Raw genomic sequence first — 17,312 nt, forward strand, 5'->3', positions numbered from 1 at the left:
CCCCCCCCCCCCCCCCCCCCCGGTTCCCGGCGTTAAGAGAGTTTAAACGATCGGAAGTGCCGATGTAATCGCGGAAGTCCGTGAGCCGCGAAGCTTCACCAAGTGGACAATAATCGACGATAGTAGTAGCCGTTGAGCGCCATCGAGAGGTGGATTATCGACGAAAGGAGGAGGCTGGTATCGCGCATTAGGGATGCTGGTGGATCGATTCACGCAATAACGACGAGCCTCCTCGGCGGATGAGGTAAGAGGGCGAGAGGGAGGGGATACGACCTTTGTCATCGGGTCGTTTAACTCTCTCGAGTGGAAGTATGCCACTGGTATTTAGAGACTGGGAGCGCTCGCACGTTCAACGAGCGCTCGACTTAACTCAGAGACACGAGTTTTCTATCATTGTGTTTGTCACGTGTTTGTCCGTGCGTGAGCTCGAGGAGCAAAGTAAGATCGTTAATGCGGGATTAAACAGAGACGAAGTTACTATTATTCCCACCTCGATTCAGCGTTTAACGGCTGGCTTGTCGCAAGCGACTACGAGCGAATCTGTGCCAAATAATAGTGCGAGCCAAATATCGCCGTTCTTATCCCGAAATATCCGCGATTCGCGCGGCTCGCTTGGCGCGCCGAGGCAATCCGTTCGCCGATGCGCCCGGAGCTCTCGCCTCCTCGCTTCGCGATCGTCGCTGATGACGAGGATGGTGGAGCTTGTTCGGATGCGAATTCGACAATCGTAGCGCTGACTCACGTTCACAATATCTCCTCGTGCTGTTTGCAGAACTTCTTCTCGAAGCGATCGTTTCGATCGAATCCATTGAAGAGGACCAAGAGCGTGACGAAGCTCGAGCGCCAAAAGCAGCGCGGCGTCGGCATCGGCGGTGGCGCCGGACTCCGGGGCTGCCGCTCCCACGAGTCGCTCCTCTGCGGCCAGGCGGTGACCTCGATGGACCTGGCCGCGGTCACGCCGCTTCACCCGAGCCTCCTCGGTAGGCCGCACTGCTTCCAGGTGACGCCCAGCAACGGCGGCCCCAAGTACTTCAGCTGCAGGACCGCTCACGAGAGGGATCAGTGGCTGCACAGGTGAGTAGGCCGTGCTATGCGCGAGCTTGCGTCGCCAGCTTGCGAGAACTGGACTCTCGACTCCAGGTAAACGATCATCGTGTTTTACCGGGGTGGTGAGGGGTTATTAGGAAACTGTCCCGAGTCGAGAGTTCGAGGCGCCGGTTCATCGGCCTTGTCAAACCTCGGATGTTGCAAGTCAGTGCGTTTCTTTTGGTGAGCGCGCGCGTGTACATGAGACGGTAATCTGCCGCCTCGGGATCGGGCGTCTATTTATTTATTTGCCTCCTTCTCGCTTCGATAAATAGAGAATGGATAATGCGCGTACATACGAAAGGATAGAGGCGCTTGACAATAAGCTTTTATATCTCACACGCGGCCGGCTATCGCGGCTTTTTTTTTTTTTTGTTTCGTTTTTTTCTTTTTATTATTGTTTCTTTATTTCGTTTATATTTTTTTGTTGTTTTTTGTTGTTGTCGTTGTTGTTGTTTTCCTTAACGCGCGGAGGCCAATAATGCATATTACATTCTTGAGTGACTAGCTCTTTTCAGACTATCGGCATCAAATATAAGAGATTATTCGTCTCTCTCTCTCTCTCTCTCTCTCTCTCTCTCTCTCTCGCTCGCTCGCTCATTATTTTTTCTTCCACTATCTTTTATTCGGTGAAGATACGTTTGATTTCGTCGGCTGGACGCTACAGAACGTGTCGGAGGAAAAATTATTATCCGGTGACTGTGAAGGGACGATTGACGGCTACCACCGCTGCTCTTCTCATGTATTTTTAATATGTTCGGTTGTTCGACTCCGTTGTTGAGTTTTGTGCCGCTGCTACCTTAAGCATAGCCGTAAAATGCTCTGCAGCGTTAAATTGGCGTGGACAGGCCGGCGCTACACTTACCATAAATAATGAACGAGCGACGAATCTCGGAGGTTCGTGCTCCCGAGGCAAAGAGACGGTAGTGTCCCGGTCTTTGGTCTTTGGCAGACGTCAGCCTTTATTTACGGTACGTGAACGCGGTATTTGTTAAGCACTACTCTCGAGCTGCTCGTCGTTGCGTTTCGTCGCAGCTCAGCAAAGGCCGCGCCTATCCCTCCTCCAGCTCTTCCCCGTCGATGCAGCCATGCAAAGTAAGAGAGAGAATAAAATTACGGATTCTCGTCGATTGGCATTTCATAAGCTCGGCCGTGTTATTGCACGTAACGGCCCAGCCGTGTGTGTTAAAAGCTCACGGCTTACAACGCGTATTTACAAGCCATCATCATCATCATCATCATCATCTCTCTCTCTCTCTCTCTCTCTCTCTCTTTATCTCGCTCTCTCTCTATCTCTCTCTCCCCCTTTCAATTTCAACAAGATCTCCGATTTCATTTTACGCGCGAACAATGACGATTATTGCGCCGGCCATTCATGGTGAAAGTACCATTTCATGTGGAGTAATGGAAGCTTGGGGTAAAAACGGCGGACCGAAGCCGGGACGATGGAGTAGACTCTAACGAATTCAAACAATTGTGTCCTCAGTCTGCGCAAGTCCGTGCAGCCGGAAGCCGAGCAGACGCGTCGCACCGACAATTCCCTGCAGATCTGGCTACTGGAGGCTAAGGGTGTACCCGCGAAGAAACGCTACTTCTGCGAGGTCTGCCTGGACTCGACCCTCTACGCGCGGACCACCGCCAAGCTCAAAGCCGACCTTTGCTTCTGGGGTGAGCGCTTCGACTTCCATCACCTGCCAGCCGTCAATACCATCCAGGTGAACCTTTACCGTGAGGCCGACCGTAAGAAGAAGCGAGACAAGAACGTGCTGATCGGTAAGGGACCCTCCTCCCCCCCCCCCATCGTAATACGTGAAATGTGCGCGTGCGTGTGACGAGTGATTGAACGATTGAGTGAGTGAGAGAATGAGTAATGTACCCCCCCCCTCCTTCATCCCAATCCCCACCTTCCGCCACACACCCCCCCACTTCCACAACCGAACTGCCCCGCTCAACGGCACCGTCGCCAACTTCTCGGCGCGTGGCAGCGAAACACTTGGCGGCTTCCCGTCTTGACCGAGCTCGCCTCGATACGTGGAAATCCACGATATTTACAGCAGGATGGGGGGCGCCTCCGGGCGTCCTCGCCTATTGTATGTCCATATCCCCGTGCATTCGAGTCGCTCCTCCTCGGTCAAGTCAAGCCCAAAGTTTAAAGCACCCAAATGTTCCGCTTTGTCGCTCGATTCTTTTAACAAAACTGTATTAAAGTAGCGTGAGTGTAGCTGCCAGGATTGACTTGGGCATGGATTTATTGCCGTGGACCGGACGATTTTTGAAAAGCGCTTGGGATTATTATCCGACGCGAGCGCACTTGCGAACAAATTTCGGAAGTAAATAAGAAGGAGGAGGGGAAATGCTCCATAGTCGCACAATGAGTCGAGGTTAGTGGTGGCAAGGAGGAGATGCGATGGTTTGAATATAGGCGATGTATCGTGCCCGTCACCGATAAATTATGCCCGACTGTGTGCGCGTCTGGCTAAATTCAAAATCCGTTTAAAGCGAAGAACGAAGCGAAAGTTCGGCGCGCTACACGCAATACATTACGAAATCTCCGCTCCGACGATCGACGTATTCTAACACTTCACCGAGGACGATCATTATTAGCTCGTGTCTTACCTCGCAAAACATCGCATTTGCAATCAAGCCCCACTGATTAACGGAGACGGATATTTATTTTACGATAATAACTCGAAGCAGCTTCCAATGATATTACACGGTAATACGATTAGCCGCGCGATTCGAAAGCCTCCGACTTTCATTCATATTACTCGATTCGAATGAAAAATCGCGATCTCTCGATTCCCACGCTACGCAAATCGACAAATATCATCCATCCCTCTTTTCATATATCCACGCGTGAATTTTTAGCCGGAAATTTGTACAATCTAGTGCACACTCTACAAAATAGCGTTACGAATGGAGAGGAAGATATATCGAGGCCGAAAACGCACACTTATCTAGGACTTATTATACTGCGGAAGAAAACTCTGCCGGGCGAGGATTCTCGGCTTGTTATGTCGAATTTCATTGACCTACCCGGACGTTTTATAACAGCGTAATATCGAAACCCTTAAATATCGATGTAATTGCAATGCAAACGAAAAACAAAACAAAAAAAAAAAACGCGCATTAACCGCAGATGACTTTTATCCTTTTTTAAACTTTTTTAGGCCCTTACAAAGATTATAAAACTTTTTTTCAAGCGTAAATTATGACGATCACACGTTGTTTTAAAGCACCAGCGTGCACATCGTTAGACGGTAATTAACGGTAATGAATGATAATTAAATTATTTATCAACGAGTAACCCACAAAATCCATACCCGTGCAAAATTTCCCTTCCTAGTGAATAATTGAAGCGAGGGCCAGGAAAGCCCGAGTCTCTATGGACTTTGAGCGGCTTTGTGGAGAAGAGAGAGGGGTGACTGTGATAAAGCAACGGTCTCGTATCGTATCTCAGGTTCGGTGAATATACCCGTGCACAACGTGACGTCACGCTACCTAACGGAAAAATGGTACTCCGTGGTCGGGGACAAGGGCCCGCTCAAGGACCCACCGGCTCTGCGGGTCAAGTGCCGCTTCCAGTCGGTCGACATACTGCCCGTCCAGGTCTACCACGAGTTCCTGGACTACCTAAAGACCGACTACGCGTCCCTCTGCGAGAAGCTGGAACCGGTGATCGGCGTGAAGGCCAAGGAGGACATCGCCACGGCTCTCGTCGCCGTCATGCAGAGGGAGAAGAGGGCGCCACAATTCCTCGCCGATCTCGTCATGATGGACATACATCGAATTGGTGAGACTTTTTCACAGTCGTGCGGCAAATTAATATTTGTGCGAACGAGTCCTCGTGTCACGTATCGCTGAAAATATTGCTGAAAAAATTGCCGAATTATCGCCGATTTATCGCCGATAAAATACAATGACCAATCTTTTTGATGCGACAGACGACGAGAGGCTGACGTTCCGTGGCAATAGCCTCGCTACGAAGGCGATGGAGGCCTACCTCAAGCTCACGGGCGACCGCTACCTTCAAGAGACCCTCGGCCCGGTGGTACGCGGCGCCGTCGAGGGCGGTGACTGCGAGGTCGATCCCCTGAAAGTCGCCTCCGTCGCAGCGCTCCACAAGCAACAGCAAAATCTCCGGGCGGCCGTGGAGCTCGCCTGGAGCCGCATCCTCGCCAGCCACTCGCACTTCCCGGCCGAGCTGAGGGAGTGCTTCCGTATATTCAGAGAGAGGCTCGCCGAGATGGGCAGGGAGGACATGGCCGACAATCTCATATCCGCCTCGATATTCCTCAGGTTCCTCTGCCCCGCGATACTCAGCCCCTCGCTATTCAACATTACGCACGGTGAGTGACGCCCCCCCCCCTCCGCCAAACACCACCACCACCACCACCACCACAACCACCACCACCTATCCACATCCGCCCAACCATCCATGCATCTTATCCATTCAGTCCTCCATCTCGACCGTTCCCCGGTCTACCATCAGTTTCACCATGAGATCCTAGCCATTCCATCGATTAATGGTAAACGTACGCGTTAGAGTGCGTTCGCTTTTACGCTGCACAGCCGTCATTTATCTCGCACACGATAATCACGTAATTAATCGATGCTTACTAAAGTCACGAGGCCTGCCTCCCCCCACCTCCACCACTATCTCCTTACTTTCTCTTTTTCTGTATTACAATGAAATGTAAGGAATCGGCGAACGCCATTGGACGATTCTTACCTTTATACCTGAGTAAAATTCTTGCTTCGGCAAATGTCGGCAATTCCAATAAGTGCCAGTAATGAGTAATACGTGGCCAGATAGTTAAATAATAATGTAATGTTGATAAAGTATCAGTACTCGACTGGGTAAAGTTGTTAATTATTATTCGTCGATATTGTTGATGATCAAAGGGAGATGTACTTAATAAATTTGTGCTCGTTGTTATGTTGTTAGAGTATCCAAATGAGAAGGCAGCAAGAAATTTGACGCTGGTGGCGAAGACTCTGCAGACTCTCGCGAATTTCACGCGATTCCAAGGGAAGGAGAATTTTATGGAATTTATGAACGACGTGTTGGAGCGCGAAGCACCGTCAATGAAGACCTTTTTACAATTAATAAGCGTGAGTATTATTATAGTCGTACATGAAATTTACGTCGGAGTTGTTTACACATTTCTTTCATATTTCGATTAAGAATTTCACATGGCGTATTCAAGAATTTCCTGTATAATATATCCTGATCCATAAAATATAAAATTCATATTTATTTTATAAAATATTTACAACGTCTTGCTTCTTATTACATAGTCGAGGGATTAAAGGAGTTAAAAGAACAGAGTTTCAAGAAGAATTAGATAAATCCGGACGATATATTTGCACTTTATTTGAAATTGTATGTATTTGCATAAGCGGTTGGTGGTTTCCAATAGGCAAATCATTGTCAATTAAATAGGGCGAATAATTTGACATTGGCAAATTAAAAATGCACATACAGCCATGAATACTGCTAATACGAATATTATTCAGGCTTACTGAGTTAATTTAATTAATCCTATTAAATGGTCATAAAAATATATGAAATATATTAATGTTATCAGGTATCTTTTAAAGTATTTTTAATATTTACAAAATTTTCATCCATCATACCCAACGTTTAACGGGGACTTTCCAGAGCTAAAACGTCAACAAAGTTCCCAACAGCCATTACTATTTATTCATTAACATTACATCCTTGCGCGTGCAATTTTTAAGGCAGATCATTCATTAATCAAAGAGCCTCGAAGCTTCTATTTAATTATCAATGACCGCTGATCGATCTTCGCCTTAAATTGCTCTTACGTATCATCTTTTTTTTTAAAAAAAAATCTGGATATTTTCAGAGTTCCGTGACAAAGGAGACGCCGAGTATATCTCTGGAATTCGACGGTTACATTGACCTCGGGAAGCAGTTATCGCTTCTTCATGCGTTGCTACGCGAGAGTGTCGCAGCAGCCCCCTCGAATTCACCGACCGCCCCAGCATCTCGTCTGCCCGATATCCTGGAGAGGATCTCCCACGCTCTCGATCAGCCGGGTCCCAGCCCCGTGCCCTCGACGCTTCGCTATCCCAATCTCCAGAACAATATATTTCGCTATAATGATCCGACGATCGCCAACAGTAACACCAATCTCTCAATATCCGGCACCTCCACCCTCAGCAGTAATCACAGCACTCTGAACGGCACGATCGGCGACAGCGCCGAGATACTCCAGAGCAACACACTGGGGCACAACGCTAACAACGGCAACCGCAGCCCCAACGTTATAAGGGCCGCCACTTTACCCCGTAACGCCTATCTACCGACCAACGGCAAACTTCAGCTGCAGATAAACTCGGACGAGTATCCTCTAGAGCCGCCCGCTTTCGTCTCTAGATCGCCTACACCCATAGTCCGCCAACAGCAGCATCATCATCTCCATCACCAACAGCAACAGCAGCAGCAGCAGCAGCAGCAGCAGCAACAACAACAACAGCAACACCAACAGCAACAGCAACAGCAGCACCAGCACCAGCACCAGCAACAACAACAGCATCAGTTGCAACACCAGCATCATCAACAACAACAACAACAACAACAACAACAACAACAACAACAACAACAACAGCAGCAACAGCAACAACAGCAGCAACACCAACACCAACAGCAACAACGATCCACTGCCTTTACGAATAATCGTAGTGGGCCGGGATATCGTCTCACCGCCAGTGCTAGCCTGGCCAATGTCAATCACTGCCAAACGGCCAGTCACCCCACTAGCCCCACAAGATCCGAGAGCCACAGCAATCTCAAAGACTCAAATTACAATATCACCGGCACTCAGCCCAACAACGGCACTATACTTCAGCATCGGCACAACATCACCAGGCTCCAGAATCTCGAAATTCACGACAGATGCGACGACAATTACAATCACAATAATTACAATGTGACGAGATCGGCGAGCAGGAACCATTGCCACAAGGAGGAGAACGCCAATCAGACTCACCAGCAAAACGCCTACAACAACGTGAGCAAGACGACGATAAACGCCAATAGTCATACGGGCTCAAACATCACCCTATCGATAAATCATCAGCCGAACAACAATAGCTACCACAGCATCAAGGGGAGCACGGTGAATAACGGAGGTGGTGGCCAATTGGCCAACGGTAATCTCGACGAGCTCTCGGACCTGCTGCGCTACGCCGACGACGAAGTCTCCGAGTCCAAGTCACAGAAGGGCTCGCAAATATCGATCTCCCAGCTAAGTAACGTCGCCTCCTCGGGATACCAGAGCTTCGCGGCCTATAGCCAGAGTTCGAGCCCCGTGGAGCTGAGCAGTGGTAACGCGAACGTTCACATTCTCGGTGGAGGGCCCCTGGCCTTCGCCAATCCCGTCTATCACATGGAGTCGAATCATCATGGGCGCAACGGGAGACGAGGCAGCACGAGCTCCGACGAGCGCGAGGGCAGTAACGGAGGCGTCGAGGCCGTTCGTGGTGTCGACCTCAGCCCCTCGCCGCCCCTCCAGCAGAACGCCCGCAACCTACAGAGGAACGGGGCCCAGCCGCACCAGTGGCGGCAAACCAACGTCTCCGTTCGGCCTGCCAGCAACGAGCAGAGCCAGAGCACCGTCTGCTGCACGAAACTCAGGAGGCGGCTCTCGCTCGACTCCACCAGGGACCTCTCCGACACGAGCGAGGAAGAGAGCTGCGCCACCAGGAGGAGCAAGTCCAGGAGCCACCGGAGCATCGATCAGGTGATTGGCACGGTGGGCGCTAACAGCATTTTTACTTGATCCTTAAAGACGATGAGTCGGTTTGGCGGGATGGGCGGGAAGGGTGGGAAGAACGGGAGGGTGGGAGCGAGCGAGCGAGTGAGGGAGGGAGGTGGTGGGGGGAGTCGAACATCCAAGGGCGCATCCTTCGCACAACCTTCGTCAACCACCGACGATGTAAAATTTTCCATCGGATGTCCCTTAAGCCTCGTTGTGCGCGCCGCCATAAAGCCACTGTCCGCTGCTTTGAGAATTACCGGAGGATTATCGAGCTTATTAATAAATCTCCATCCCCCATACTCTCCCCAAGCATTATGAACAAGACAGTGTTAAGTAAGCTTTTGTCGAGGATATGATTATTTACCCGCCCCTGTACACATACACATACGCATACACATACGCATACGCATACACATACACGGGCGCGCACGCACACACTTGCTCATTTATTATTGGTTCTGGACACTGGAGGTGGCTGGCTCCGCTCACCAACGAGCCTCGCGGATTCGCATTATCAGTTAGAGCACCGTCGTGCCACAGAAGTAATTTACAAATTCCACGTTTCGTCGGACGTCGCGAACCGCCGGTCAATTAATGATTAATGCAGCGAGTCATCCTTCCTCTTACACAACGACCAAACGATAATCCAATTCTTCATTAACAATGTCAATAACACTGTTTTAACGCGCTGGCAACGTATCATTCGTCCTACCTCTCACCACGTCCCTCCCGTCAGCTCGTGTAACTAACAAAACCTCTGGCTCTATTCGCATTTTGTAGTACGAAGTGGAAATCGAGAGGCTGCAGAGCAGCGTCGATCGACTGCGCGCCCGGCTGGGCGCCGCCGAAGACGCCGATACCGAGGGCATCGGCCCGGACACCAAAATGAAGAGCATTATCTCCAGGTACTAATCTTTAATGACCGCAGACATCACCCAACGCGCCTTTCTCAAGCTCACAGGACACGTCGCTTCCCACTTGCTGTGTCCACCATCTCGTTCTATAACAATAGTCAGCTTTCCGAGGATTTACTCTCTTCCTCTTGTAAAGACCAACGAGAAATTCCGCAATTTTATTCGGCCGGCTGAGGTCGCTAATTACCGATTATCACTCAAATTTCCTTTTGCGAGAACGCAAGTTTGGCAATTTAGCTAATTTCACGCTCGTATCTAACGTCCAACTAGACGTAATACTCTTTTTAACTCGTATCCTTGTCTCTTATAACTAACCTGCCTCAGTATATATACACATTCGTGTATATTCACTGCTGCTTAATTTAATTACCTAAGCGCGCATTCCGTCATCTTCTTACGATTCTTCATATTTAACTCGACCTGAATTATTCAAATTAAATGCCAATTATCAAAAAATTTCGTCCATCAGTGAAGCATATATATATATATATATATATATATATATATACAAATGTTTGCGCATTGCGTATGTGCATAAGCACGCATATACACATTCTGTCCTATATATATATATATATATATATATATATATATATATATATAAGCTGCAATTATTTCATGATAATAAATATAGTTAGTCACTTTCAGGTATTTTACTTAATCTTTCTTTAAATTATATTAAATGGCGCTACCGACATCCGTTTTAATAATTAAAAAAATCCAGTAATCCAGCTAAGAGCGTGGATTTCTCATTTAATTTCCTCATATATTACCGAAGTCATAAAAAAAATAAAAATGTGTAGAGGATTGTAGATGATAACGTAAGGGATTGTTATAGCACCTGAAATGAAAGTAAATCGCTGCATATTTTAATGCTTGACCGTAAAGTTTCGCAATCTATTGTCATCCGTGACAATCAAGTACATCAACGCTTGGAATGCTCAATCATTATCACACGCGTTCATTCAACTATCGAGTATTAATAATTACCTGAATAAAATATAAAAGAAAATGTTTTGTAATCGGTTTGCAATGTACATGTAACTTCTATTATTTGCCAAATCTGTATTTAATCTATATTTTAATCGACTCTGTTTTCCTTGCATTCTCTCCGCTGCATTTGTGGCATACTCTGGCTTGATCTGGATCTTGGTGTAAGAGTTAAATCATATTTCTAAGCTTTTAACATTTTATACATGTTTATATTATGTCACGTGTTCAGCATTTTAATTTTTATAATTATACCGACACTTGTTGTCTTGATTAGTTTTATTCTATACTATCATATTAACGGTAACAAGTTTATTTCCAAAGACGCGTATTTATACATGCATGTGTACTTGCGCACGCGTGCACGCGTGTATTGATATATAAATATATATATATATATATATATATATATATATATATATATACACACGCGCATATACACAGCATAAGTGTATCCTACACACGAATTGCTTCCTCTACTGTTCTCCACAAAATATTGTATTTAAATAAATGTAGACACGATGACTTTTCTTATCAGTAATTGCAGTTTGTTAATTTCATTCTTAAATACTTCAAATAAAATTCGTAATGCAAACATATGCAAGAATATACACGTACATTAACATGATACATTGGATCATATATTTTATTCAATCAAGTAGTTGACATTACACAGCAGCAACAATACTTTCTGTATACCTTACACTCATTGCTCCTCTAATTTCAGTTTTCTTTTTTTCCTTTTCATTACCCTGCGTGCAACATGTAATTTCTTATAAGTTATTTCACAAAATTCTGCACCTTGTGATTTCTTTTTTTCTCATTTTTATTTTTAAACGAGTTACTAAATACTAACCACTTTTATATACGTTTCTTTTTTCTTATCCGTTAGAGTAGAATAACATATAAACACGAACGCTTTACAAAGCATCAAATTTGTTAAATACAATTTATATGTAAGATATATAATTTTAAAATAGTACGTATTATACGTGTAGAAACAAGTTTTTAAATTTAAATACGACGAAGCTGAAGGCGTTTCATATGTAGCTACTCTTTTTCTTTTCTCTTAATTACATATATGCTTTTAGTAAAAACAACAAAATATGGAACATTGCTTCTGCAATATTCAAAGTATTTATCTTTTGGATAATTACATAGACGAGAAATTAATAATGGCTTTTATTCACAATGAAAATCGTGATTATTCAAATACATTTTTAATTCGTTGCTCAAACATTTAAAATAATATATAATGATGCTTCGGGCGTTTCGAAACATCATTTTCCTATTGCATTAAATAGTTTTTGCAATACTTACATTTTTCTTACAAACATTCATACACATATGAATATGTATATGTGTAATAATAATAATAATAATAATAATAATAATAATAATAATAATAATAATAACAACAACAACAAGAAGAACGACAACAAATAGAACGATAATCATAAGCAACAAGAATAAAAATAATGTTCCATATTAAAAATATTTATTGTTTCTTATTTACCGTATATATATATATATATGTGCGTGTGCGTGTGTGTGTTTGTAGTACTGCTGCTTAATTATTCTTACATTTCATACTTCCCACTTTATCATGCGTATTTGCTCAGCTTAACATGTAAAGAAAACGTAAAAATTATCTATTCTATGGCCATTCGAATATTCAAATGGCCTTTTACGTTGATTGGATCATTGAAAATTGGTGTAACTTTGAAGTTAATCGCCGACCGTCGAATTGTATTAGCAACAGTCGTGTCGCGCACTTCCAATGCCAACATCAAGCGACTCGGTAAATAAAAAGTCTAATTCAAACATAATTAGTCGATCGATTAAATGCCGATATCTCAAGCACTTTTCCTCGAATAATTATCATCCTCCAAGTACCGATGCGCGCTATTGACACTACAAACACGACTTTTGACCAGACTATTGGAGGCGCGCGAAATCGATCGCGAGATTGGCAAAGTTACACCAAGAGGCCACTTGAACGGACGTATGGATGAGTTAAGAGGAGTGGCAAGAAGGTGATGGAGGGGTTACGATTGTACTTGTTAGGCTGGGCGCCGCGTAAACTGTAGAGTGTTGATGCTCGAGTGTTTGGCCCATTGCGTGTGTGGAGCGGCTGAAATAGATCAACGGCGAGGCCGTTGAGCCAGGGTGAGTCCGAGCTAACGTCACTCTGACATTGCAGGTTAATATCCGTGGAGGAGGAGCTGCGTCGCGAGCAGCAGAAGATGTCGGCCGCGCTGTCGTACAAGCAGCGCGTGATAGACGCGCAGGAGCAGCAGATAGCGGCTCTCGACGCGGCCAACTCGCGCCTCATGTCGTCCAATACAAGACTGTTGTCCGCATTAAGCACCCTGAGGGAGCGCTATCACGCAAGTAACAACGGCACCAAGTCGAGCAACGGCAGCGCCGCCAACAACAACGGGCCCGTGGCCGATACCCAGGCGACCACGGCGCTGCTTCAGAACATCGCGGACATCGCCGAGCTCAAGAGCTCATCATGCTAGAGCCCCCGGGCAGCCGTTACGTAGCCTTAGAATCTCTAGAGATGGCCGTCGCCGTCACCGTCGCCGACGACGGACAACGAGCTCCCTGGTTAGATATTAAGCGATCACGACTGCGCTTTATTATTTATCTGAACGGTGTGCCGCACGACCAAGTCTCGCTTCATAGGTTTACCTCTCTGTCTATGCGCGCGTTCTCTTGACGAGAGATCTATGGCTATGGGTCGAAACGATCGTCCAAAATCCCGTTCTCTCTTTCTCTCTCTCTCTCACACTCTAATTCGCTCACTCTAACTCAAACTCTCTATATCTAACTCTCACTATCATTCTATCTCTCAATCTCTCTCTCTCTCTCTCTCTCTCTCTCTCTCTCTCTCTCTCTCTCTCTCTTTAACACGCAATGTTTAGCTTGCACTCGCGGCACCCCAGCGCGCCGTACGGCCAACATTCAGGCGCTTTTGATAATAAATCGTGACTTGATAATCGTGCTCATCTCGGTCTTTCATTACAGCTTCTTCTGTAAATCGAAGATGCCATTGAGACAAAACGCAATTAAACATTAAACGAATCCCTTCGTTTTCGTTTATATTGCGATGCTTGCGAATCGCGTTGCTTTTTCCCTCTTTGAATAACTTTGCAATTTAATGACAAATTATTACTATCGAAGATTTTATGAAAATCTACAAATCATTTGGCATCATTAAAGTCGTAATCGTTTACACCATATACGCCTGTTGTATGCTTTAGCATTCGCCATCAAGTTGCGTATCTATTTTTATGACGATTCATCAGCACTTGAATAATTTACACTTGCATTAGCGAATCTTGTGGTTATTATAGGACAGAACAAAAACAAAACAAACAAAAAAAAAAACAAAAAAAAAAATCTTCCAAGTAATTTTATTGACAAGTTCCCATCGATATATTGATCTTCAAAACGCGTTATCGGAGAATGTGATCGGAAATTGGGGTTATGAACGTTAAAGTTTGTAGGAAGTTTGCTTAGTGTATATCGACCAAGAACTGATACAAGTACAATGATTTTTTTTTTCTTCCTTTTTTTATACTGGCATTCTCTACATTTGTTGAAAATCCGTGAGCTATGTGTAAAGTAAATATTCTTTTATCATTAAATTGCTTAAGCAGCAAAATTCTTAATGAAAAAAAAAAGAAAAAAAAAAAAAGAAAAAAAGAAGAATAAATAAATAAATAGAAATCAAAGTATTATTAAAATATAGAAAGAAATTTTTAAGACGGTCGTATTATTGACTTTACTTGAATTATTTAGCAATCGTTGTTAATTGTAATTAAAGTAAATTTTTTATTATAGCAGATGGGAGCTGTGAAAGATATTCATACTGATTTAATAACCTCCATTAATGGTAGCATTAGCTAATAATGTAAATCGAAAAAGTTATTTCAATATCTTACCGTTAAAAGATTCGCGTTAAATTCAGCTTTACATAACGACGAATTTAAAATTATAAAAAAAAAAATTAAAAAAAAAATAAATTGATATCAACAAGAATGAAATATGTTAAAGTATTAGCTTGGCGGCGGTTCTTACTTTGGAATAGTTTGCCGGTTTAGTTTTTCGCCTTAGGTAGATTGATGAGAAACGATATTTGGATCGCACTGGATAAATTGTTTTTCAACGAACAATGTGAATAAAACAAAGAACCAAACGCGCAATTATATGATAAATGTTTGACTTATCTTGGTATTGTTATTAACGTCTTTCTATTATGTATTTGATCAAATTTATTTTTTTCTTTTTGACGTCAAAGGTATTTGGTAACGCATTATTGTGTAGCAACTAGTGGTACTTTTTATTAATAATCATGCATTACATCACGATCCACCACTTCAAATATTACAAATTGATTTTCAATATAAACGTCATTGTTTCTCATTGGCTATTAAAAATATTTACAATAATAATTATAATAATTATAATGATAATATAATATAACATAATATAAAATAATATTAATAATTATTATGATAATGAAAATATCTTGACTCGTAGTGTTTGGCGTTTTGAAAGACAAATGCCGAATGACATGGCTGATTATAAAAAAAAAGAAGAATTTAATAGAAAAAAATAGAAAACCGATGTAAATGCCAATGCCAAGAAATATAGCAAATATATCGGTAAGATATTCATTTGTCTATGTATATATATATATATGCATATACATATATATATATATATATATATATTTGATATTAGAACCTTACGAGTTGTTTACAACCTATTGTTCGGTATTCAATATTGTTAAAAAGGCAAAACGAGCGAATCCTCGACTCCTCGACTTTTAGTCGGTCTTAGTGACGCTTCAATCTCCTCTATATATCGTGTATATATGTATTTGATATTTAGAGCCCTTACGAGTTGATTAACGGCAGCCCCTCTTATTACTTATATATATATATATATATATATATATATATATATATTTGATATTAGAACCTTACGAGTTGTTTACAACCTATTGTTCGGTATTCAATATTGTTAAAAAGGCAAAACGAGCGAATCCTCGACTCCTCGACTTTTAGTCGGTCTTAGTGACGCTTCAATCTCCTCTATATATCGTGGAGGTGGCCGCGGTCGCACAGGCAGTCAATTTAAGCGAAATAAAGCGGAATTAAGCGCATCGGGAGACTCGCGATGTTATCACGAGCATACAAAGATTTGATAAAACAATATTGCCTAAATCATTTGGTACGGACTTTTGATTGCGAATGCGAACTTCTCACATCACGGACACGTAAGCGTATCATCTTCATAAGTAAAGATACCGAAGTTCCAACAAGAAGTAATTCAACGCTGAGCGGATGGATGAATCCGAGTTACGCGGAAGCAGAATCCTCATTGTAAGAGTCTGCTGGCCTTTCTTTCTAACACGATATCTCGCCAAAGTGACAATCTTTTGTATCGAAACACGGGGATCTTGCGTTAATTTGTCGTAATATAAATAGTTGACAAGGGATACGTGTCCCCGGTCGAAATCTCCATCCATCCGCTTCAGGTAGTATTGCCTAGGCTGATCGAGAAATGCAAAACTTCGCCTCTCGTCTCCTACAATGTACATTTCATCGATACGGTGATGGACCTCCGCAAATGACTTCGTACTCGTAGTTTCATGCTTTCATAAACGGGATTATAAGCCAGCGGCCCTACACAAATTGCACTTTACTGCTAATCCTACTGACTCCACGCATATCTAATTCATTAGCCAACAATTGAATTTACCTGCAATAATACCCAACAGCATCCTCCAACATATGGTAATTTTAGCAGTAGAAGGCAATTGGTTTAGTACTACCCCACCTAATCGTCTATTGCTACAATTGTCCTACCCGTGTTTGTATGTACATGCATGCATGCATGTTTGTATGCACATGTATGTACGCATGAGTATATACGGGTATATTAGGAGGCAGATCACTGTGAAAATTTGTCCTCGAAAAAAGAATTTTTTATGCTCGCTCGTTCGAGGCTACCTAGCGATTAAGCAAAACCTGAGGGCAAAACGAGATATTTATCATTGCTGTATTGATTGTGTAGAATAATTTTTACATAGCTAAGAGATCGAGTTCGATTAGCGAAAAAAAAAAAAAAGGAATACCTAGAGATAGATAAAAGATGATAAAAATGAAAAATTAAAAATGATGAATAAATGCGATTATCGGTATAATTGATTATACACATTCGACATTGAGTTCAAATTATTTTGTACAGTTTTTACCATACGTATTTTCTGCGAGGCAACGGGTTCTTTGTCGTTTTCTCCTGAATCTTCATGACACCTGCAAAACGTAGGAATTAATCGAGAGACGGAGAAGACGAGTTTACGCTGCAATTTAGAATTATAAGAGATAATAGGAGACACGACGACTCGATTGTTTGTTTTTATATTGTGCTTGGCGTACCTTTAACGCACATACTTGCGTTTCATTAATTTTTCATAATGCACGAGTGACTTTTCTTTTACTCTGAAAGCACG

General features: G+C 43.4%; 1 protein-coding gene across 1 annotated transcript in view; it reads left to right on the plus strand.

The window, feature by feature from the left end:
• The window catches only part of raskol (Ras GTPase-activating protein raskol), a 113,807-nt gene extending 100,255 nt beyond the window's left edge, over window positions 1-13,552 (plus strand). The window contains exons 4-12 of the mRNA XM_011502046.1: window positions 773-1,074; window positions 2,573-2,859; window positions 4,547-4,879; window positions 5,031-5,435; window positions 6,035-6,201; window positions 6,960-7,530; window positions 7,768-8,858; window positions 9,657-9,781; window positions 12,984-13,552. Coding sequence (XP_011500348.1) covers window positions 773-1,074; window positions 2,573-2,859; window positions 4,547-4,879; window positions 5,031-5,435; window positions 6,035-6,201; window positions 6,960-7,530; window positions 7,768-8,858; window positions 9,657-9,781; window positions 12,984-13,305 — 3,603 coding nt within the window. The 3' untranslated portion in view covers window positions 13,306-13,552. The remainder of the gene's footprint in view (window positions 1-772; window positions 1,075-2,572; window positions 2,860-4,546; window positions 4,880-5,030; window positions 5,436-6,034; window positions 6,202-6,959; window positions 7,531-7,767; window positions 8,859-9,656; window positions 9,782-12,983) is intronic.
• Window positions 13,553-17,312: the final 3,760 nt, after the last annotated feature.

This window comes from Ceratosolen solmsi, unplaced genomic scaffold (genome assembly GCF_000503995.2).
Source record: "Ceratosolen solmsi marchali unplaced genomic scaffold, CerSol_1.0 scaffold43, whole genome shotgun sequence".
NCBI classification, from domain to species: domain Eukaryota; kingdom Metazoa; phylum Arthropoda; class Insecta; order Hymenoptera; family Agaonidae; genus Ceratosolen; species Ceratosolen solmsi.